This window comes from Thermomyces dupontii, assembly GCF_041956625.1.
Source record: "Thermomyces dupontii strain NRRL 2155 unplaced genomic scaffold VTN31scaffold_3, whole genome shotgun sequence".
NCBI classification, from domain to species: Eukaryota; Fungi; Ascomycota; class Eurotiomycetes; order Eurotiales; family Trichocomaceae; genus Thermomyces; species Thermomyces dupontii.
Window position 1 is genome coordinate 1,773,831 of NW_027192309.1, and position 21,794 is coordinate 1,795,624.

General features: G+C 52.4%; 8 protein-coding genes across 8 annotated transcripts; 6 read left to right on the forward strand and 2 right to left on the reverse strand.

The window, feature by feature from the left end:
* Nucleotides 1-299: 299 nt before the first annotated feature.
* VTN31DRAFT_4133 (uncharacterized protein) lies at nt 300-1,214 on the forward strand (the record flags this gene model as incomplete). The annotated part of the gene is made up of 8 exons (XM_069404488.1): nt 300-383; nt 439-504; nt 566-608; nt 667-738; nt 791-837; nt 900-918; nt 970-1,048; nt 1,127-1,214. 8 exons carry the CDS (start codon nt 300-302, stop codon nt 1,212-1,214), a joined length of 498 nt encoding a protein of 165 aa, XP_069261456.1.
* A 180-nt stretch (nt 1,215-1,394) lies between these two features.
* On the reverse strand, nt 1,395-5,830 carry VTN31DRAFT_4134 (uncharacterized protein; the record flags this gene model as incomplete). The annotated part of the gene is made up of 4 exons (XM_069404489.1): nt 1,395-1,828; nt 1,895-5,368; nt 5,429-5,529; nt 5,595-5,830. The coding sequence occupies 4 exons, from the start codon at nt 5,828-5,830 to the stop codon at nt 1,395-1,397; spliced, it is 4,245 nt and encodes a 1,414-aa protein (XP_069261457.1).
* A 410-nt stretch (nt 5,831-6,240) lies between these two features.
* Nucleotides 6,241-8,469, forward strand: VTN31DRAFT_4135 (uncharacterized protein; the record flags this gene model as incomplete). Its single annotated transcript, XM_069404490.1, has 7 exons — nt 6,241-6,462; nt 6,519-6,597; nt 6,658-6,776; nt 6,829-7,506; nt 7,565-7,714; nt 7,765-8,066; nt 8,124-8,469. The coding sequence occupies 7 exons, from the start codon at nt 6,241-6,243 to the stop codon at nt 8,467-8,469; spliced, it is 1,896 nt and encodes a 631-aa protein (XP_069261458.1).
* A 3,064-nt stretch (nt 8,470-11,533) lies between these two features.
* On the forward strand, nt 11,534-12,336 carry VTN31DRAFT_4136 (uncharacterized protein; the record flags this gene model as incomplete). The annotated part of the gene is made up of 3 exons (XM_069404491.1): nt 11,534-11,566; nt 11,831-12,074; nt 12,167-12,336. 3 exons carry the CDS (start codon nt 11,534-11,536, stop codon nt 12,334-12,336), a joined length of 447 nt encoding a protein of 148 aa, XP_069261459.1.
* Nucleotides 12,337-14,091: 1,755 nt separating this feature from the next.
* On the forward strand, nt 14,092-15,779 carry VTN31DRAFT_4137 (uncharacterized protein; the record flags this gene model as incomplete). The annotated part of the gene is made up of 4 exons (XM_069404492.1): nt 14,092-14,555; nt 14,614-14,751; nt 14,813-15,420; nt 15,487-15,779. 4 exons carry the CDS (start codon nt 14,092-14,094, stop codon nt 15,777-15,779), a joined length of 1,503 nt encoding a protein of 500 aa, XP_069261460.1.
* A 593-nt stretch (nt 15,780-16,372) lies between these two features.
* VTN31DRAFT_4138 (uncharacterized protein) lies at nt 16,373-16,932 on the forward strand (the record flags this gene model as incomplete). Its single annotated transcript, XM_069404493.1, has 3 exons — nt 16,373-16,517; nt 16,623-16,718; nt 16,820-16,932. 3 exons carry the CDS (start codon nt 16,373-16,375, stop codon nt 16,930-16,932), a joined length of 354 nt encoding a protein of 117 aa, XP_069261461.1.
* An 841-nt stretch (nt 16,933-17,773) lies between these two features.
* Nucleotides 17,774-20,720, forward strand: VTN31DRAFT_4139 (uncharacterized protein; the record flags this gene model as incomplete). Its single annotated transcript, XM_069404494.1, has 3 exons — nt 17,774-18,225; nt 18,302-20,558; nt 20,616-20,720. The coding sequence occupies 3 exons, from the start codon at nt 17,774-17,776 to the stop codon at nt 20,718-20,720; spliced, it is 2,814 nt and encodes a 937-aa protein (XP_069261462.1).
* Nucleotides 20,721-20,833: 113 nt separating this feature from the next.
* Nucleotides 20,834-21,685, reverse strand: VTN31DRAFT_4140 (uncharacterized protein; the record flags this gene model as incomplete). Its single annotated transcript, XM_069404496.1, has 1 exon — nt 20,834-21,685. One exon carries the CDS (start codon nt 21,683-21,685, stop codon nt 20,834-20,836), a length of 852 nt encoding a protein of 283 aa, XP_069261463.1.
* Nucleotides 21,686-21,794: the final 109 nt, after the last annotated feature.

A 21,794-nucleotide genomic window follows, 5' to 3' on the forward strand; every position in this document is an offset into this window, starting at 1 on the left:
CATCCGTCCGGCGGGCGAGAAACCCTCCTTGTGCAATCGGCTAGAGTACGCTTTCGGATAGGTACTAGGTACTCTATTGAGGTAGATCGTTCTGCAAGCTCATTTGGCTATTTGACCGATAGAATGTACATCGATTCGAAGATGTCGATGACTGCGTCGAAGTTCGTAAACAAGGTAAGCCATAAAATGACTACGGGGTATGAGCAATCCATCTTATTGACCAACCATTAGGTCTGGCAGTCCTTCCGGACAACGTCCGGCCTAGAGCCGCGGTAAGTCCAACTCGCCATAGTAGATGCATGGCTGAAAGCAAAGAATGCATCCCAATTGCATCGATGGTGGCTAACCATGGTGTGCCATGCTGGAATAGTCTTCTGGATAACGTAAGTATGGCTTATAACGGCCCGTTCTCATGCCAGTTCGCTGACGTCTTCATAGCTCCGTGTAACTGCTGCCCGGCCAGGATGTGTCAACTTTGAGCTGGACATCCAAAAGGAGCATACGGTATGCTCCATTTGTTCTTTACCTGGCTTGTCCTGTGACAGGCAATTGACAGCTGTGGCAGAACCGTCTGGGGATTCTCCATGGCGGCACGATCGCCAGCATGGGTGTGTAGCATGCCCCGTGTCTACATCTCAATTGCTATATCTAATGCTTGTATTTCAGTGGATCTTGGTGGTTCCCTGGCAGTGGCTTCTCGAGGGCTTTTTGCGACCGGCGTCTCAACGGATTTGAACGGTGAGTCCACTGGTTCAGTGTCATTGTACCTCTGAAGACTTACCCGCATCAGTCACCTACCTCAGCTCCGGTGGCAAGATTGGAGACAAGATCTTGGCCGTACGTTTGAGTCTCCCTACTTAGCGCGACCATTTATGTGCTATGCTAACCCTCGGAGGTAGGAGGTGACGTGCGATAAACGTATGTACCAATGCTCCTCCTTCACCCTAGGGATCTAACATGGCGACACAGTTGGGAAGAATTTGGCCTACACGTCCATTAAGTTCTTCAACACCAAGAACGAGCTAGTCGCGCGGGGAAGCCATACAAAGTAGGTCTATGTTCCGTTTTTTTTTTTTTTTTTTTTTTTTTTTGCCTGTCTGACAATTGCTGATGTTCAACGCTGTAGGTACATTGCGCTGGCATTCAGGGACCCGCAGAATATGGTCGAAGAACTGAAGCCGGCCAACGAGGCTCAATCTCAGACGGAGAAGTAAATGCTCAAACTAATTGGGACGGCTTGATTTATCCGTTCTTCCATCGCATAATGTAGGCTATGTTTTCTTATAGCACATAGGCACATAGAATGATACATGCGTATGGATCTAGACCCCCTAAAAGAAAAGAAAAATCCACATGCAGATGCCATCATTGCAAGGCTACTCACAAACAATCCGTTACACAGAATAGTCCGCCTCAGCATCACCTGCACCAGTCATGACTTCGTCCTCATCATTGACTTCATTTTCATCGTCTTCGACGGCGGTTGCATCAATAATCTCGATGTTCTCTTCTCCTAGCGCTTTGATCTTCGCCTGGGTCATCTCGAACACGTACTGCCCGAGATGTTCCACTCCCTCCATGGCTGTACCCTCAACTGCTTCGTCCAAGCGCCGGTTGGTCGGGAACATCTCTCCCGTGGTGATCATCAGCTTATCCGGCCTCTGGAGGAGGATATCAAACGCTGGCTTCAGCTCGTAACAGGATTCGAAGACCTCGCGTCGGCCAAGAATGTACAATCCAAGCCGTGCTCGTGACAGCGCCACGGTGAGACGTCGCACATCGCGCAAGTAACCGACCGTGCGTGTTCGCACCAGCGACAGAATCACGTCTGGAAGAAAAACAGTGAGCCAAAGAAATGTGATAGTCGGAAGTATTTTCTTTCAAATGTACTTACAGTCGTTTTGCTCGCCTTGATACTTGTCGACTGTCGTCACAGTCTTGGGCAAACCAAAGAGGGAATTTCTCGCACAACGATGCTGAAGCACATCTCTAATCAGCGCTTTTTGGCCAGCATACGTCGTGAGTATGGAGATCTTGGACGCTGGGTAGCCCAGAAGCCGCATGTACTGGTAGATGGCCACGGCATACTCTGCTTCACCCAAGTTTTGAATGAAGTGAGGCGTCGGCTCACGCTCTCCTATCCCTTGGTAATCCGGGACGTTGATGAATTGGTAGTCAAACTGGAAGCCGGCATTGGCGATTTTATACTCTGGATTTTCCTCCACAATGGGCAGGTGTCCCAGGGTCGGGTACCGCCACCTGAACAACTCTGCGATGCTCGGTCGCGATCGGCCTTGTTGGTCGAGCGTGATGGTCGGAACACCTAGCCTCACCAGTCGCAGGAACAGGCTCTGCTCAAAGTTTGCATATTGCCGGAATGCGAGATTCTGGACAATCGGCGAGTTCTGCAGGTGATCACCGCAAAGAACAACCCGCTTCAACGGCATTTCCCCAGCTTGCATATGTTGCAGTGCCGCCGGGATGAATGTCTCGATTTCTGTTATTTGCGCAGCCTCCTCCATGATCACGTTGTCATAATGGAATCCCAGATCGGCGATTTCTTGTCTCCTCATGGCGGCATGCGTAGATGTCATTGCAATGATCCGGGCTTCTTTGATGAGGAGATAGTTGGCACGGTCCTTGGGCTGCCGAAGGATCTCGAACGGTCGAATATCTTCCAATTCAGAGAAAATCTTGTCAATGTGACGTTGCGCTCCGGACGCAGAATCCAAGAGCTCTTCCTTGGACCACGACGGATCAAACAGGACCTTAGGCGCATTGGAAAAATAGGCATGAAATGGGAACGCTTCGATGATTTCCTGGTTGGTGGTTTCGGGAGCACGCGCTTTTTCCCAGAACTTGGTCCAGGCGGGCTGGATGAATACCCGGTTGAAATATCCCGCCGTCTCGCAGGAATTACCATGCGCGCCCACGGCATTTATTGATGCGGCCAGGCGGTCCACTTGGGCAAGCAAGTAAGTTCGATTTTCCAGGAACGATTCCACGCGCCCGTATTTACTATAGTCTGACTCGGTCTCTAGCTCCCCCTCGCCGTGGCCAAGTCGTAGAAGGTGACGTTCGTCAATGTCCAGAGCGACGATTTTCTGGAACAACTGATTCAGGGCTTGATTACTGTGTGCCACCAGCAGGGTTCTCTCCTGGGGGAAGTTGTGGTAGATATTGTTGATAATTTGAGTCGTCACATCGGTTTTACCAGTGCCGGGAGGACCAACGATGACTGTTAGACCCGGTTGGGTGCCCGATGCGATTGCTTCCACCTGTGCAGGTGTGAAGCGGATCTTGTTCAGCTTAGGCGCATCGACTGGATACGGACCAGGATTGGGTGGCTTATATGTCGAGACATGGATGGAGGTGATTCTCGGCTGCGCGTCGGCTTGACCACGTCTTCGTTTCTTAGACGGGTTCGGACCGGATGGTGCCGAAGTTTCCTCGCTTTCCCGAAGCACGTAGGGTGGGCCGAAGCTGGAAGACTCTGTGCCAGATGGTTCGATGGTCTTACCAGGGAAGCTTTCGACCAGATGCTGCCAATCCAAGAATGTGTCTCGAAAATCGACGGACTTGACACGGTTGGGCAAGTTTGTGTACTGCGCGCTTGTTGGGTCACCGTAGCCAAGGAAGATTTCTTGGAGCCACGACGGAAGAGCAACGTCTGACGTGATGAGATTCTGAATAGATTGGAGAACTGGCTTAAAATTATTTTCTCGTCCTTGCCTTCGGATGACCACGTTCAAAAGAGTGTTGACGTTTGGTTTACCCTGCGCTGCCTTGTCGGTATCAGCCTGGAAGGCAGCCGCATCCATGTTGACGAGGAGTCTTCTGATACGAGGTCGTGGGCCATAGCCGTTCTCTTGGCTTTGAGTTTGTTCACGAAGTGGGCGACCATTATCATCGAGAACTTGCACGATTTCTGCAGTGCGAACATGTGCAATACGTGGGCCGTCGCCCGTTGCACCTAATCCTTGCAAGGCAGTAGAATCTTGCGTAACTGCAACAAGGAATATTGTATCATCTGGTCGGAGAGCGTCCCATTCCTTTCGCACGTTTTCGGTGAGACGTCCCACCTCAAGAATGATCTCAGCACGCACGAATGCGGGAGTGGTCTGTCCAACCTTGGGCGGAGCGACTTCGATGATAGCGGGTTTGGAGATAGGGATCCCCATGCGAGAAAACCCTGCAAAGGAAATTTCCTTGGTCGTCTGGTTTACTCGTGGCTGCATTCTTTTGATAACCGATTCCAGGTCTTTGCGAATTTCGAAGAATGCTTCGAAACGATAGAGAAGAAATGATCTCCAAAGAAAGTCACCCAGACTCAGGTATTGCAGGTTGAGTTTCGGAATGGCCAATGGTCTTGAACCATCGTAAGTTTCGTTTCGCAGCAATGCAGGGTCATAAAGATCATCTTCCGTTGGAGCAACCCGCAGTTTCAACGCGGAGTCCCGGAAAGACGGTTTGCGCTCAAAGTAAGACACGAGAGCCTCAAGATAGAAATTCCTATTCGGAGTGAATTGAACTGATTTAGGGTAGGCCGTCCTGAATCCAAGGCGTGAGCAGAGATCTTCAAGTTCAGAATCGTCAAGTGCCGAGAGGTTGGCTTCTAGGTCGGCCCGCTGCTCGATGGCGCCGTAATTTGAAAGCGCAAGGATGGTCAATTTGTCCTTGAAATGTTTAAGGGCGATCCTCTGGAGTTGGCCTAAACGCTGGCAATGCATATCATACACAGCCTGTGCCGACAGGGGCTCCCCCGTGTAATCGTCGATATCAAAATCCACAAAATGCCGCAGCAAAAAATAGAAGTCACGTATCAGGGTATTGCCTTGGGAGTTGTAGAGTTGCGACAGACGGATCATGGGAAGGATGTGAAGGTCTTTAAGGAGCGTATTTGTATATCGCCGCGTGGGCAGTTGGCTGATTAGGTCCACCAGCAGCTCCAGAAAGCGCTCACAGTACCGAATATTCTCTGTGTTATTTTGCTCTGGAGCATTCAGCCTCCGAACGAAATCGAGTAGCAGCGTGTAAAGCCACGATCGCTCAAAGCGAATCTTCGCCTTTGTCGATTCATCGGCAGCATCGTACCGTTTCCCTGCCGCTCGCCATGCCTTCCTTAAAATCGGAAACTTGTCTAACAATCGTTCCCTGGCATCTTCTGTGGAAAGATTATGCCATATGGATATGGAAACGAGAGGCGCGCATTCCTTCCGGACCAAGGTATTTTCGAGTGACTGAAAGCTGCTGATCATGAACGATAGCAAAGACAGCCTTGCGAAGCTAGAGAGCGACGGATCGAGAGTCATTGAAAGGATGCGATGGAAAAGATTGGAAAACTCATCGGGACGGTCACCGAAATGCTCTGCGGTTTACGCATGTTAGAGGGAGGAGAGTCAATTTGCCAACGGGAATGGCAACTCACCCCATATAGGCACCCTTTCTCGCTGTTTGATCCCGACAATCACCGCAATCAGAAGCACATGGTGGTTCGAGGCGTCTTCCGAGTACGTTGGCCAGAGAAATCTAGGTAAAAAAATAAAGTCAGCGTGAAACCGGCATTGCAATGCAGAAAGCAAAAGCTTCCTCACTTCTCCAGAATGTTTAAATTTTCCAGAATCAGCAGCGCGCGCAGGGGAAATCCCTCCTTCTCCAAGGGATCCCAGAGCTCCCGTTTGATGTCATCGTGCTTCAGCTTGGGGACCTTGTCCTGCTTCAACCAGCGCGATTTTGCAATAGACACCCAATGGTTATCCCCCTGCAAATCCGACACCGTCGGTCTGGTTTCGAGACTCTGCGCCATGCCGGAAGACGTCTCTAATCCCATTACCGGGGAAAAAAAGGTCATGGGAGGGTCGCTCAAAGTCTCAAGAGCCTGATACGTTGATCTTGGCACATGTAGCTGCAGGATTGCTGCCGTGCCTTGCCGCCTTAGGCAACAACTGACGCCTGAGGCACCAAAGACGCCCTCAAGCGGCATGAAGCTCTTGCGAAGCTAGGTACAAACGTAAAGTTAGCCTATCGATTTGGCTTTGTCGTCCCGCTCCCATCGCCAAAACTCGTGATTTGTCTCGCGCGGACGTCCAGAAACTGCGAAGTCGCGCCCGAAGTACGTCGCATTGCTTTTTTTGCTTGCTCGGCCGACCTTTATTATTACTGTTCGGCTACTTTCGATCCAACTCGGCCATGATACCCTGGATAGCCTGAACAATCCCCTATATACAGACAGAAAAGAAAATGTCGGAAACACCGTTGGCGACCGTTTCCGCTTACCGTGCCTTGATTCAAAAACTCTTGGCCAGAGCTGCAGAGGCGAAGCCAGATAATAACGTCGAGCCCCCTTTGACCGAGGCGGATTTGGGTGGAGAGATTTGGCGACTGCCGGACACAGACGGGGCACAAGGGACAAACCATGCAGCCGTTGAGACCGCGTTCCGAGAGAAATTCTATGAGTTACTGGTGAGGATAGCCACGGTCCTAGGAGGGATGCAATGGTGCTGACGGCGCTTTTGAAGGCCACTACGACAATCGATGACCCTGCGTTTATCAACATCTGGAATCTTTTGGATATCGTGTCCATTTTCTCCGACAACGGTTAGTTTTCTACGATGTGATTGTCGCTTCGCGCAACACTGACAGAAATTGGAATCTAAGAACAATGCGAGCCCGCCTTGTTTTTCTGGCTGATTGAGGAGCTCCTCGACAGCCAGACAATTGACGGTTGCCGTAAAGTGTTTGACTACCTTGAGTCGCGGAGAGAGATCAATACGGCGGTATGTCTTCAGATCCGACACAGTCCACGCTAGCAAGCTGACGAACTTCGAGAAACATTTCAAGCAAAAGAGTCTAGTAATTCTTCGTTCCTGCAATGAGCTGCTACGACGGCTGTCCCGAGCTGAGGACACAGTATTTTGCGGGCGTGTCTTCATCTATCTCTTTCAGAGCTTTCCACTAGGTGATAAAAGCTCCGTCAACCTACGTGGAGAGTTCCACACGGAGAATGTAACGACCTTTGACGAGATTTCGAAAAAGCCCTCTGATGAGGATCGCATGGAAGTTGATGCTCAAGGCGCCCAAGCGGAGACCACTGAAACTGAGCCCACACAAGCAACGGAAGGTCAGGGCGACCAAGACAATGCCGTGCAGGCCAAGGAAGTCGAGTCCAAGGCACCGACTATCACAGTATCTGACAAGGAGGCCGCAAAAGAGCCTCAGAAACCGGACCTGGATGCCTTATACCCGGTATTCTGGGGATTACAGGGCTTCTTCTCCTCCCCGACCCGACTTTTTGATGCAGAAAACTTCGCCGCATTCCGGAACGGCCTGGAACAGACCCTTGCGGCATTCAAGCTCATCAACACGGACCTGGACACACGCAGTACAACCAAAGGCACGGATGATCTTCGAAGAGGTCTGAAGAGGAAACGGAACGGCGATGCAGTCGACATCTCCAGCTCGTTCAACCCCAAGTACCTGACCAGCCGGGAACTGTTCGATCTCGAGGTAATGACGCCGGAACTGGCTGCCACCGAGCACTAGGACTGATCCACTTGTTACACAGGTCAATGACATTGCGTTTCGCCGCCATGTACTTGTTCAGGCGCTGATCCTGTTGGACTTCATCTTATCGCTTACGCCCGAAGCGCGATCTCGACTACCAAAAACGATCAACAAAGCCGTCGTTTACAACTACGTTGTCAGTGATGAAGATGTAGGTGATTTCCCGTCGCCTATTTGGGGCTTGTTCTGACAAGCGTGAAGGCCAAGTGGGCGGCCAGGACACGGAATTTGGTGGCCGAGTATCTCCAACAGGGCGCGGATGGGAAGTTCTACTATCGCATGGTAGATACAGTCCTCTCGCGGGACAAGAATTGGGTGCGGTGGAAGATCGAGAACTGTCCACCGATCGAACGCCCGCCCTTGGCGGCCGATGACTACGCTAATGCGTGCGAAGCGGCGACAAAAGAGTTCGCCGATCGGAAACTGACATCGTCGTCTGATCTTAAGTTTCTTGCCGAGGGGGCCAACATGGACAACTTGGAGCCTTTGAAAGATCGCAAACGGTATGTTCCTATTATGTGTCTGTTGGGTGTATACTCGAGCTGATTTTTTGCCGTCAGGTTTGAAACGCCCGCAGCTGAAGATTTCATGAAACGCATCTTGGACGATGACTTCGATATCGACATGGCCCAGTCCGAGAAGGATAAGGAAGACGCCATGAGAGCGCGCGCCAGTAAAGTCTGGCGGATTCTCCGGCTGACGTCGAGGAGTAAACTTGGTCTGTTTGACAAGATCGATGATGGCAAAAACATTGATGTGCTCTTCAAGAGCCCAGAACCTGCCGAAGATGAAAAGAAAGCCTCAGACGGAGAATCGGGCTCCTCGCGACCCGCAGAGGGCACGATGGAGGAAAAGTCATTGGCAGAACCGGCTGGGAAGCCAACGGAGCCAATGGGCACCGAGTGAAGCCATGGCCCGGTCCACGCGTTGACTCGCGACAAGCTGGCTTGTGCCGCAAGTCGCGGAGGCTGTCCAGTCTTCTTTCTGGATTCAATGGCCTTCTCCCACTCCCACCGGATTACAGCCCCTTGAAGACGAGGGCGACTTCAGTCATGGCCGGATCAGGCGAGTGTCGGTTACAGACACGAGAATTCCGACAAAACTCCGTTGCCAGACTTGGGAACTATGAGTCTGGCAAAATCAGCCGATTGTTTTCATTGCAGCCAGGATCCCAAGGAGTCCGTTCCCAAAAATCGGTCTTTCGACGGGATGTCAGCCACTGTGAGCCATGACTCTGGGGCCGATTTGAAGAGTGCTGCGGTTCCTCATCCGACATGGCCGGCGTGCCACACTGGAGAGACGCCACAGGCGTTTTGTCCATGTTCTGTCAAGATTTCCAATGTGGAGCTTTTTCCCGAAAGGATTAGGATCATCCGTGGTTCAGCCCTACGGCGCTAAGAGGACTGCAGGGGGTGAGCGATGAGAACCAATCCATGCAGGCGGTTCGCGCAGATCTGTCGATTGGCAAGATTGAGGGTTTAGGGCTAATGGCAAACCTCGCGAGAGGCTACCGAAAGAGGAAGTCAGTCTAGCATTAGAACGATTTAAGTGTGATCACTTCATTTAAAATATGACTGCTTAAATTATTTCCGAGTCTTGGCTGTTGACTGAGCGAACCGGCTTGAAGATGTAACTCCAATCATCACCAAAGTATGTAGCTTAGAGTTCGGCCAAGAAGCTTAGCCTGCGAGAGAGAAACAATCACTCGTCAGCAAATTCCTGCTCCTATTTGATCCCTGTTTTGTTCACTATGCAAACAGGAATTACCAAGGAGCCATCCCATCTCCTTGCAACTCCCATCATCACTTTGGAATAGTCACAGGAACACTACGGTTAGAATGGATTCAGGTACAGCACCCGATCCAAGGCGACGGACGTACGGAGTTCCCTCAGATTCAAACAAACTTCAGCCCTACCGATATTTGCTCTTGGTCCATTACGGTCCATTCGCTGGTTACTGAATCAGTACGGACGGAGTACGGAGGTACGTACTTAAAGGAGTACATACCTCGCCGACAGACACTGCGTCCAAGCTCCCGGATAGCCTGGAAGTTCTGGAAGATGGGCAAATCCAATCCTTTCCGCCCCACCCTCCACTTGCCGCTTGCTCGCCCGTTTCCGCAATGAATGATACAGTCATAGTCCTCAGTGGCATCGGAAGATGATGAGGTCACGATTGAGAATGATGGTTTGTATGCTGCCGAGGTCGACCTTGGAAATTGAAACAGCTTAATAGACCAAGGCCCATAATGGCCTTGAATGGATTAACATATCGACATCCCATCAAACGTGGGCATATAGGTATTTTGATGGTACTCTACGGAGTACCAAACCTACCTCGGTACGGAGGACAGTACTCCGCGTACTGCATAGGTAGGTGGTCAGGTACTCTTGATGATTTGGCCTGCTCTACCAGTCGAACCGGAAGGAAGTCTTTGCGATGGAATGAATATGATGACGGAGCTCCGGCAATTGAGCAGAGATGCCAAATCTCTGGACTTGTAGAGTTGTCGTGGATATGAGAGGTGTCGGACTTTACATGCTGTGCACTCGGCTTGATTCCTGGATCACAGAACAGCACATGGAAGGAGAAAGCAAAGCATCAGGAAATAGTACCCTGTGCGGAAGTATTCCTCAGTTTACAAGGTGCTGGAAAGGGCGGCTCCTTGCCGTCTAGCACTGATGTCGCTGTGTCCCGGGCGATGTACTCGTACGAAGCATGGAGTATGGAGTACCAACAGCCCATATCTGTTCCTCTGTACAATGGACTTGTTGGCTCTCTGAGAGAACCATAATTAAACGAAAGGATCAAAAAGCTTTCCCTCTGTCCTGCCGATCATCACATAACTACAGTACTAGTTGAATTAGATAGGCACAGATACGGAGTACATATGTATGTACTGTAGTGGTAGGTATACTTTACCCTCCAGCATGGAGTTTCAGCTACGGCCGAAGATGCACTCTGAATTGCAGTAAACCGTCCATAGTCTACAAAGCACAACATGCCCTGGACGGCTGAAGTGCTGACTTTGTGCCTGGGAAATGCACGACGCTTTGTTGACCATACTTATGCATTCGCTTTTCGCTTGCTCAGCGATATACAATTCGCCTTTTTGACAAGAAGGGATGAATGCCGATTTGCCCATAAACTCGTCGGATCCACCGCCTGTCAGTTCCAGCTGTTCCCACACCAGCTCCGTGCATCTGAAGCAGATTCAAAGATTTCAGATTCAAAACATCGGACATCTTTGGGATGAATCAAAGCGATTTTCTCGTTATCCTCCGGATGTCTCCGGGGAAAGTGCTGGGACGAACTTACAGTAGGTGCTCCGTACCAGTAAATATTTCCTCATATGGAAAGATATGGAATATCCGTATTTCCGGACGCTAACTGAAGGGTTCCCCGAAACCTACCTAGGTTAACTCCGAACCAGCCACGTTCTTGTCTGTCAAGGGATGGAAAAGCCAAGATTGCCTTCCGATGCTGACTCAGCATTGGTAACCAATCAGCCTGGATTCCCGATCCACTGTCACCTTCCAACTCTAGCTGAGCTTGAAGTCCCAGTTACTCCGTACAGTTAACGTCATTTGGGTTTGGCACGATCTGCTGCTGTTCAAGTTGTTGTCCAAGATTTCCAACTGTGCTTTGTTGGTATGGAGATTCTTCAATCATTAGACAAACCTGCTACAAGATAGCCGCTACATGACTCAATGGTAACAGGAGGTTGTCAGTATCAAATCCAACAACTACCTACATAAGTACCATGGTCCAACCAGGAAAAAAACGGGAAGTCTGGCTATTTTAGCTTTGACCCGTTAAACTTTCAAGCCGGCTAACCTTGGTGTGAGCCGTTCCATTGGGCGAGCGTTCGGAGCCGGACAACGAGGCACGCAGCATGCATTACTAAAGCTGAATGCATTAGGCCTACAGTAGTACTCAGGTGCACCAGGCCATCAGCGTGCGTGCAAAATGACAAGCAGTTTTCGGCCCGACATTGACAGTGTCAGTAAGGACGGCGCATTGTCTCCCATTGCTGATTCCCCTTCTTGCTCCCTCCGGGACATGACCAACTGCTCGATTGGTGTTAGTGAAGGCCAAATGGGAGTGATCAGAACTCGGCACCCCATCGGATGCTACTGTACTCCAACCATGGAATGAGTTTCGAACTCTGCGGTGCGGCAAATAGGTATTCGTGAGTTGCCATACAGAGTAAAAGGGCGTAGGCGGCGGGATTTTTGCGATCTCAAGATCTGAGTTGGCGCTCAGACACCACGACGGCTCGCAGAACGCCGGGCAGCGGCCAAGCCCAGCCGGGCGGCCAAGATTCGAAAGTTGGAACCCACTGCTGAACCGCGGCAAAATGGTCTGCATGGCAGGATGGCAGCGGAGATTCTGACCTCGATCCCAGCCCGTGAGTTGTGGCAGTTGAAACCTCCGGAAGGCTGCAATTCTTCTTCCAGGGGGCGCTGCTTGGATGATGACATTCTGCCCTACAGAGTGCTCCGTACAAGTAAGAACTAGAAGTAGGTACTACTCGTACTATGATAGCACGGAGCACGGACGAAAAAAGAGATTTTCGGATGGGCTTTGGCTCTGCCGCAGACTCGTTATCTGATCAGCCTCCACGGCGGAATGACCGGGGTTTCGCCATGCGCCCATCGCCAATTCGTCTCTGGCTAAGAAGCTTGTTCGACGTCTCGAGTTTTCCAGACGCGACCTCGAGTCGTCGACACGTTGGGGGCCTGCCTGTCTGGGGCCAGCGCAACCTTTGAAGCTTTCCACTAACCCAACCTTAAGTGCCAAACGCCCAAAGCAGTCACTTACAACGACAACAACCAAACGTCCATCATTGTTGCTCCAGTTTTTGGTTCCCGAAATCCTAATGAGCCGAACGTTGACTTAGTTGGTTTGCGGAGATCGCGCTGGGGCAGTGGCCTGTCACCTCAGCACCCAGAAAAGGTCGATGGTCGACGGCGTCGCCACGACTGGCGAACTTGGTGATGAGAGTTTCGGACCCTGGCAACTGTGCGAGTCGCGAAGTTCTGTTCTAGCCTTTTCGGACTCGCAACACCGGGCGATGGTGCTTTTGGAGTCTACGCTTTCAACACCTGCCCGTTTTGTTCGCTCGGCCGCACCTCTCAACGGGCGCCAGAAGTTCAGACCCTCGTTTCGACCAGCATGTTTTTTTTTTTTTATCTGTCTGCCACACCATACAAAGTTCCCTTCCCTGCTCATCGCCCTACTGCGCTGCTGAAGAACAGCCAGGCTAAAAAGCGCCAAGCATTTTGCTAACCGTTAAACTGTGTGCATGAACTGGGTTGGAGGCACAACGGCTGATTTAGTTATACGTCAATGGGAATTTCTTCGATTCAATCAGCTTCTGACTCTCCACTGGTAAGTAAGTAGTTGCTTTTTCCAAGTCCCGAAACCCCACCGTTGGAGCTGTCTCAAGGAATGGGTCCCCTGCAAAGCAACTCAGGTTGACCATTGTTCTCAAGACTGTAACCCATTTGGTGCTATCGAGCTCCCACGTCCTCCTCGAGGGGGCTTCTCAGCTGGAGTTCGGGAGCACCTCTCTTTTCTCTTCTTTGGTTGTTCCGAATCCCGACTTGGCCGTTGACTACAAACAAGCTTGGGATAAGTAGTAGTTCGATGTTCACCGTGTTATTGACAGGAATCGTCCTGACAACTGTGGTTGAAGGCATCGCTCAGTCAAGTCCTCAACGAATGAACGTCCAGGCGTTGCCCCTCCCACATGCGTTAGGCTGCTCCCGTTAACCTAGATCCTCGCGGAGTGTTGGCTTATCCCTGGTAAAGTTATTTTCAGCCTTCATCTAGTTAGTCCATGCCTCTTCGGTCGCCGCCTGTTTTCCTTTAATTGGAGTCATGAAGAACATGGGCCTGCCATGCCCCTGGGTTAGCCCTATTTCCTCAGATCGATTTCTTGAAGCCGATAGGCGCAGTGACAGACGTCAATTCCACGGACTGGCGTCTTCGACCTGGCATTTTTCCTATTAGATCTTCTCCTCCTTTTAATCCTGTCGATCGTGGGGTCTGTTCACTCTGTTGATCGTCCCAATCACTTTTACCCGTCTTGGTGGTTAGCGATAGTATCCACCTCCAGCGAACCGGTGTGGCGAAGAAGCCGGCCTGGACACCCGCAGAACCGCTGACCAGACACTGTGACGGGACTGTCCGTGGAGGTCAAGAGCCCCTCGTAGAGCCGCACGGCATTGATTTGACGCAGGGGTCGGTACCTCCGTGGCATACATCACTGGATAAAAAGTCCCGTCCTTCCTAGAGTTCCCTCACTTCAACGGCTCACTCGTCTCTCGCCCGAGTCCACGGAGTTACACTTCTAACGGCGCTGAAAAGCCAATTCAGAACTGGCGGACAAGGGCAACATTTGCGCTCCGTGATTTCAAATACCTCAAGGGTGGTGGCAACTGTACTCATCAGTCATCACTGCATTGCGTTCCATTGTATTTGGCCAGAATCTCAGATGCTTCATCCGTCCAACAATTGAAATGTCAGCGCTCGACGTCAGCCGTCTTCCTTCGCAATCGTCGCAGTTTTACTTCCATGCTCACACGCAGCTGACTCCAAACTCATCGGCTCCGTTCCGGTCCAGCAGTCAGACTGTCAAGAACAACAACATGGCGCATCCCTCCAGCGTCCTGCCTGTGTCGAGTGCAGAAACCCCAGCTCATACAAGCTCCAGTCAACTGCACTCGTTGCTCGCGACAACGAAGCCTGAAGACGACGCCACTGTAACAATGCATCACACCGAGTCTCGCCCGTCGAAACCTGACAACGAGAGCCGCAGTGTCACCCCTCCATCGGACTCCGGTTCCCAGGGAGAAAAACCACCGTCCGACCAGCGTAACGAACAGAAATCCAATACGGGGCGTGAAGAGGCCTCCGACAATGCTAGCAACGTCGATGAGGCTGGGTCGGGCAAGAATGAAAAGAAGAAAGCGAAGCGCTTCCGGTCAGCGCCCATTTGAGTTTCAGATGTCGTTGACCAGATGGAAGACTGACTGGCGCAGATTGACTCATAGCCAAACCCGCTTCTTGATGAGCGAGTTCAGCCGACAGGCCCATCCTGATGCGGCACATCGGGAAAGATTGTCCAAGGAAATCCCCGGGCTAAGTCCGCGGCAAGTCCAGGTCTGGTTCCAGAACAGGTTCGATAGTCCCCCCTCCTTTTTGCCAACGCCGTTTTGGGTTCAACTAAGCGAAGGGCAGGCGAGCCAAATTAAAGCGTCTCACGAATCATGACCGGGATCGTGTTTTGAAATCGCGGGCATTGCCCGAGAACTTCGACAGGACGCAGATGCTACAGGACCCATGCGGTGGGCGAGGACGACCGGGACAACCATTTGTATCACCCGGCGCCCAGCCATCGTCTCTTCCCGGAGTTGCCAAACCATTTGGCCTAAATGAACACAAGAGTGCATGCGATCCATATGCCCCAGTTTCGCCGTTTAGTGCACCTCCCACCTACCCATATCTACCTTCACCGACGACGTCCCCGAGGACGGTTGACTCAATTTCCGGAAATGGTGTGCCGGTCTCAAGCGCTCCTCTCTTCGGGGAGCCTTTTGGGCGCACTCAGCCGTTCTCCACGGCATATTCCCATAGTTGGGAAGCAATGAGGATGCCCATGCCGCCCACCGACCCACGATCACGGTCAGAGTCTCTTCGTTCGACTGTCCGCAGTGACCTTTCATACCCGGAGACGACCAGCAGCTCGATGCCGGACCTGTTGTCCAGTTACGACCGGCCAATCCATAGTCCGATTCCGTCCCATCATTCCGGCGACGTATCCATGCAGTCTGGAATCGTATATCCACGTACGACTTGGTGACACCGAGAACACTCAAAAGTACGAGGACACGACGTACTGATTTCCGGGTTAGATGAGCAGATCCATCACGGCCAGGGCCAGGGCCACGGCTACCCGGAGGCACCGTCCTTGACAGATGAAACTCGTTCGGAGTACCCGGCTTCAGGAGGCTCCGCAGGATATCGCTCTATGCCCCCTGTGAACACACCTCAGCATCAGCTGCCGATGCCGCAGGACTATCAGGTCCCGGCATACAACTCGACCTTCCACCTCGACTCATTCGACCCGTATGCCCAAGACCACTCCTCCAACGTGACTCTGCCAGCACCAATGCCTACATTCCCGGACAGGCGGATCGACCCATGATTCCTGTGCCATATGTCAACCTGGGCAGGAGGCTATCTGATTGAAAGCCTATCTATTTGAGTTGCTTTGTCGAGCAAGTCTTCTTGCTTCGGCCATACAACGGCTTTTTATCTCTTGTTATTTTCTTCTTGCTCCCCGATACCGCCGGGCGGATTTTTGTTGATATCATTAGGTTTCCCATTCATGTAGAGTTACAGGTGTTTTGGTGTATGTGTCAATTGGTGTGGTTTGGACTGGGATATATATCATGATCATGTACATGTTCTTCGACGATGCTGGGAATGAGAAACTTGCTTCTCTCTCAGCAATCTGGCATACTTACTAATCATTCAGAGTTCTTAGATAATTCGAGCAACTCCAGTTTTCCTGCCTTCTATGTTGTTGGGTGAGCCAATGGCAGCGTTGGAGTTTATAATCATCCAACCCTATGACGGATATATTGCATGATGCAGTGTATTCGCCCATTCAACCTGCCCTACGCCGTCTTACTTTGAGCACCGTCGCTCATCGTGTTGTGCGTTGAGCTGTTAGAAGAACCGAGTTGATTACAATACCCCCGGGATTGACCCGCTGAGGTCCAAACACCACACATCATGACCCGTCCTTCCACCTGCTGCGGAGTCTCCAAGGACGGCTGCGTCTGCGCCGCCCAGGCCAGATGTTCTTGTGGCAGAGAAGCGGCTGGTTCCTGTCCATGCGAGCAGGAGACTGAGAAAACGGGTCCGCGATGCTCATGCCGTGAGTTGGTCATCTTGACACATTTTTCCACTGCCTCATGATCCGCTTATTCCACTCAGTATCCATATAGCAGTTAGCGGCAAACTGATCAGATCCATGTTCTAGGAATGCGTCCGGCACAACAGTGTACATGCGAACGCGCAGTGACTGAAAATCGCCCAGTGACGGGTCCAGCCTGTCCATGCGGCCAGCGACCTTCGGGTATGGTCTCTGCTTCTGTTCCTTCCGGTGACGGGAAATGCATTCAATTTTCTGCCATTGTATTTGAACACTTCTCTTGAATATGTCTGACATGTCCGCAGACTCCTGTACGTGTGAGAGAGCAGAAGTGATCGACTCCAAAACGCGAGCTGTCCGTGAAGCGCTCGACGCCGAACCGACCACTCACTCACGCTTCACCAGAGCCAATCGATAGGAATCTGACTACTATTGGACTGGGATGAGCTGGATTGAGACTTTTACTCAATGAGTTCCTTGAAGGTTTGGGGTGCGATGCATGATCTTTGTACAGTACTGTAGTAGTAGGCTACTGTAGTAGGCTGCTTAGGCCTACTAGTACTATGCTGGAATGATCTGCTGGAGACAAAAGAGAATGCAGCACCTTGCTCACTCCATTTGCTCGTGGGAGCAATCTGAGCGACTATTCCTCCGGACGCAACATGTCCGCCAATGCTCCAAAGAATGACGGCGATGAGGTCACCAGAGTTCAAGATAATGGTGCCTGAAAAAGGAAGCTCTAAATATGCGTGGCTTGGCCGCCAACCGGGGCAAAGTTTTCCCGGCCGACCCGGAGAGAGCATCACCTGGAAAGGTCTCGATCAGCTTGAACAGACGGAATGCAACCAATTGTCCTCCTGGAATTCTCTCATTTTCTTAATCTTCAACGAACCCTCCGGACGGTCAAATCGATCCAGGACTCTGTCATTATTGCCATTTCCAGACAATTTGTCAATGTGTTGTCCTGAAGTCGCCCAGTAGTAAGCAGCAGCGACTCCTGGCAGTTCGGAACATAATAACACGTCGCGTCCGCCTTGACACGCCCTATCATCCCGATCGCTCGGAATGTCCCTGCGCAGCCAAATCCGATGAGAGCCATGATTCCGTCCATAGCGTCGCCAACAGCCGTGTAGACCAGCACAACGGCCGGTACACGTATCCGCCGGGTTCACGGGGTTGACCGCACCACAGACTGTCCGGATCACCGAGTCAGATCAATAACCTCCCGAGGAAGAATCTCTCAACGAACCGAAGATAAGATGTCGTCGATGCGAGGTTTGGTCCAGTTCATTGCGGACCTCCGCAATGCGCGGGCCAGGGAGCTGGAAGAAAAACGCATCAACAAAGAGCTCGCCAATATCCGACAGAAATTCAAGGCCGGCAACCTGAACGGATATCAAAAGAAAAAATACGTCTGCAAGCTCCTCTATGTCTACATCCAGGGATACGATGTCGACTTTGGCCATCTCGAGGCCGTCAACCTGATCTCGGCCAAGAACTACTCGGAGAAGCAGATAGGCTATCTCGCGGTGACGCTGTTCCTGCATGAACAGCATGAGCTGCTCCATCTGGTGGTGAATAGCATCCGCAAGGATCTACTGGATATGAATGAATTGAACAACTGTCTAGCGCTGCATGCCGTAGCCAATGTCGGGGGCCGTGAGATGGGTGAGGCGCTGAGCGCCGATGTCCATCGGTTGTTGATCGCACCGTACGTGGTGTCCTATTTGGCTACATCCCGGCCCGATCGAGGGACTTCAGGCTAACATGTACGGCCCGTGGTGTAGGACATCGAAATCCTTTGTCAAAAAGAAAGCCGCCCTGACTCTCCTACGACTCTACCGCAAACATCCCAGCATCGTCCAGCCGGAATGGGCCGAACGTCTCATCTCGCTCATGGATGATCCCGACTTGGGAGTGACCCTGTCCATCACATCCCTTATCATGGCTCTGGTCCAAGAGAGACCGGAGCAATACAAAGGCAGCTATGTCAAAGCTGCGCAGCGATTGAAGAGGATAGTTGTGGATGGGGAAATCACGGCGGATTACCTGTATTACCGGGTCCCCTGTCCGTGGCTGCAGGTGAAGCTTCTCCGGCTGCTGCAGTACTATCCCCCCTCGGAGGACTCACACGTGCGTGGTTTGATCCGGCAGTCCTTGGAGAAAATCTTGAATACCGCCATGGACACGCCCAAGAATGTGCAACAGAACAACGCACAGAATGCAGTTCTTTTCGAGGCCATCAATCTGCTCATCCATCTCGACACGGAACGCGACCTGATGATGCAGATCTCCGCGCGTCTGGGCAAGTTCATCCAGTCGCGGGAGACGAATGTGCGGTATCTCGGCCTGGAGGCAATGACGCACTTTGCGGCTCGGGCGGAGACGTTGGATCCCATCAAGAAACACCAACCATACATCCTGGGATCTCTTCGCGACCGCGATATCAGCGTGCGGCGGAAGGGCTTGGATCTGTTGTATAGTATGTGTGATGCCAGCAATGCGCGGCCGATCGTGGCAGAACTGCTCTCTCATCTGCAATCTGCCGATTACGCTATTCGAGAAGAAATGGTCCTCAAGATTGCCATTCTCGCCGAGAAATACGCGACGGATGCGCAGTGGTATATTGATACGGCGCTAAGGCTCCTCGCTATTGCGGGTGATCATGTGAGCGATGAGGTGTGGCAGCGCGTCATCCAGATCGTCACCAATAACGAGCAGCTGCAGGCCTACGCCGCTGGCAATCTCCTCAAACACCTCAAGGGTGACTGCCATGATAGTTTGATCAAGGTCGGAGCCTACATTCTGGGTGAGTTTGGGCATCTGATCGCAGACAACCCGGGATGCAGCCCGATCGAGCAATTCATGGCACTGCAACCGAAAATGTTTACGTGCTCTGATGGCACGCGGGCGATGATTCTGTCCGCCTTTATCAAGTTTGTGAATCTATTCCCCGAGATCAAGCCCCAATTGCTGCAGATGTTCCGACTGTACAGTCATTCTCCGGATCCGGAGCTGCAGCAGCGGGCGTTTGAATATTTGAAGCTTGCGACGATGCCGACAGATGACCTGTTGCGGACGGTGTGCGACGAGATGCCGCCATTCTCTGAGCGGGCGTCGGTCTTGCTGTCGCGACTACACCAGAAGACGGCGGGCACCAGCGACAAGCAAACGTGGGTAGTGGGCGGCAAGGCGGCCAACGAGGACAAGGCGGAAGTGATGATGGCGCAAAACACGGGATTGAAGCGGACCTTTACTACAATTGTCAATGGAGGCCGCAACGGAGTCAACGGGACGGCCGCCAAGGGCAGCGCGTCGAGCGATCTGGCAGGTCTGGATCTATCGGCGAGCAGCGACACATCGGCGCCGAATTTGGCCAGTGCGGCGCATCTCAGTCCCGATTGGGAGATTGGCTACAACCGACTATACTTTGCGGACAAGGGTGTGCTCTTTGAAGACGCGCAGATCCAGGTTGGACTGCGGTCGGAGTACCGGGTGCACCTGGGCGTGGTCAAGTTGTACTTCAAGAACAAGCAGGTCTTTCCGGTCGGGTCGTTCACGACGACACTGGACAACCCGGCGGGAGAGAACCTGAAGATCGATACGAAGAGTCTGCCGGACTCGAACGTGCCCCCGGAAGGGCAGGTGCAACAAACCTTGCTCCTGGAGTCGCGTGGACCGTTCACGGATGCGCCGACGATCCGCATTTCGTACCTTGCAGGCGCACTGCAGGCGTACACGCTGCAGCTGCCTGTGTTGATGCATCGGTACATGGAGCCGTCGGAGCTGTCGCCGGAGGACTTCTTTAAGCGGTGGCGGCAGATCGGCGGCCCGCCGCTGGAGGCGCAAAAGACGTTCGGAATGGTCTACCGGGGACGGAAGATCACCGAGTCGTTCACGCGCAAGATCGTGACGGGCTTCCGGTGGAAGATCCTCCCGGGAGTTGATCCGAATCCTGTCAACATCGTCGGATGCGCCGTGTATCAGGCTGCGGGTGGGAAAACAGGGTGTCTACTGCGGTTGGAGCCGAACTACGAGAAGGATGTAAGTTTCTGTCTTTGTGCCACTGCCGACATGAGCCCATGCTGACAGACGATTCAGATGTATCGCATCACGATCCGGGCAACGCAGGAAAAGGTGCCCCAGGCTCTACTTCGGCAGATGGAGTCGAAACTAGCGCAGGGGACCGTTCCAGGGGAGGACTAAGTAAGCCACAGAAATGTATGATTTCCGATTCGATACCAAATGCATTATTGTATATACAATTCTATATCTGGATATCTACCTGAACTTTTATGCGGTCAGCTCGTAGAGCCAAATCATAGAATCTTTGCCTCTGATTTTGGCGGTCTCTCCCCAAAGATATCTGTGCCGATACGGACCTCGTCGCTCCCGAGGCGAATCGCGCTCTCAAAATCCGCACTCATGCCCATGCTCAACTCGAGGCGATCTTCGCCCTCACTCTGCAAGCCCAAGTCCTGTTCCACGGCCTCGCGGACCTTGACGAGGGTGACAAAGTCCTCGTTCTCCTGGCCCGGGGCGAGCTGTGTGGAGCGGGCGATGGCACCAATGGTCATGAGTCCCTGGAGTTTCAACCGGGGGCATTGCTCCCGAATGAATCGACAGAGGGCCGGGGCGGCGGAGGGCTCCACGCCCGACTTGTTCGGTTCCGCCGAGGTGTTGACTTGGACATAGACGCGAAGTCTCTCCTCTTCTTGTTCTTGTCCGTTGTTGTTGTTGGGTCGCGGTCGTTCCCCCCACCCCCGATTCAGCAACGACGCCTTCTTCTCGGTATCGACGCTCTCGACGGCCCAGAGCCCCGGAACATCGCGGGCCAACGTCACACATTTATTCGACTGTAACCCGCCGATGAAATGCCACTTGATGGACGCGGGCAGCAGGCGCGCCTTCTCGAGAAGCTCCTGGACGTAGTTCTCGCCAAAATGCAGATCGGGATGCGCGTTGTGCAGTGCGAGGATGTCGGAGGCCGGCTTGAGTTTGGAGACGGCGACGAGGCGGACGTCGGGCCGGCTGTGTTGGGGGCGTTTGCTGCTGGCTTGGGAGATGCGTGCGGTGATGGTGGAGAGGTTGGCGAGGAGGGTGCTGGTTCGGGCGGCGGATGCGGGTGTTACCATGGTGGTCGGAGTGGTGGTGGCGGCTTCGTCAGTCATTTTTTATTTTTTATTCCCTTCTGGCTTGGGATTAGTAGTAGGCTAGCGTGAGTGGAATCGAGTGATGGAATTGGGTGGCCGAAGGTGGATGGTTCGGGCGATCAGATAC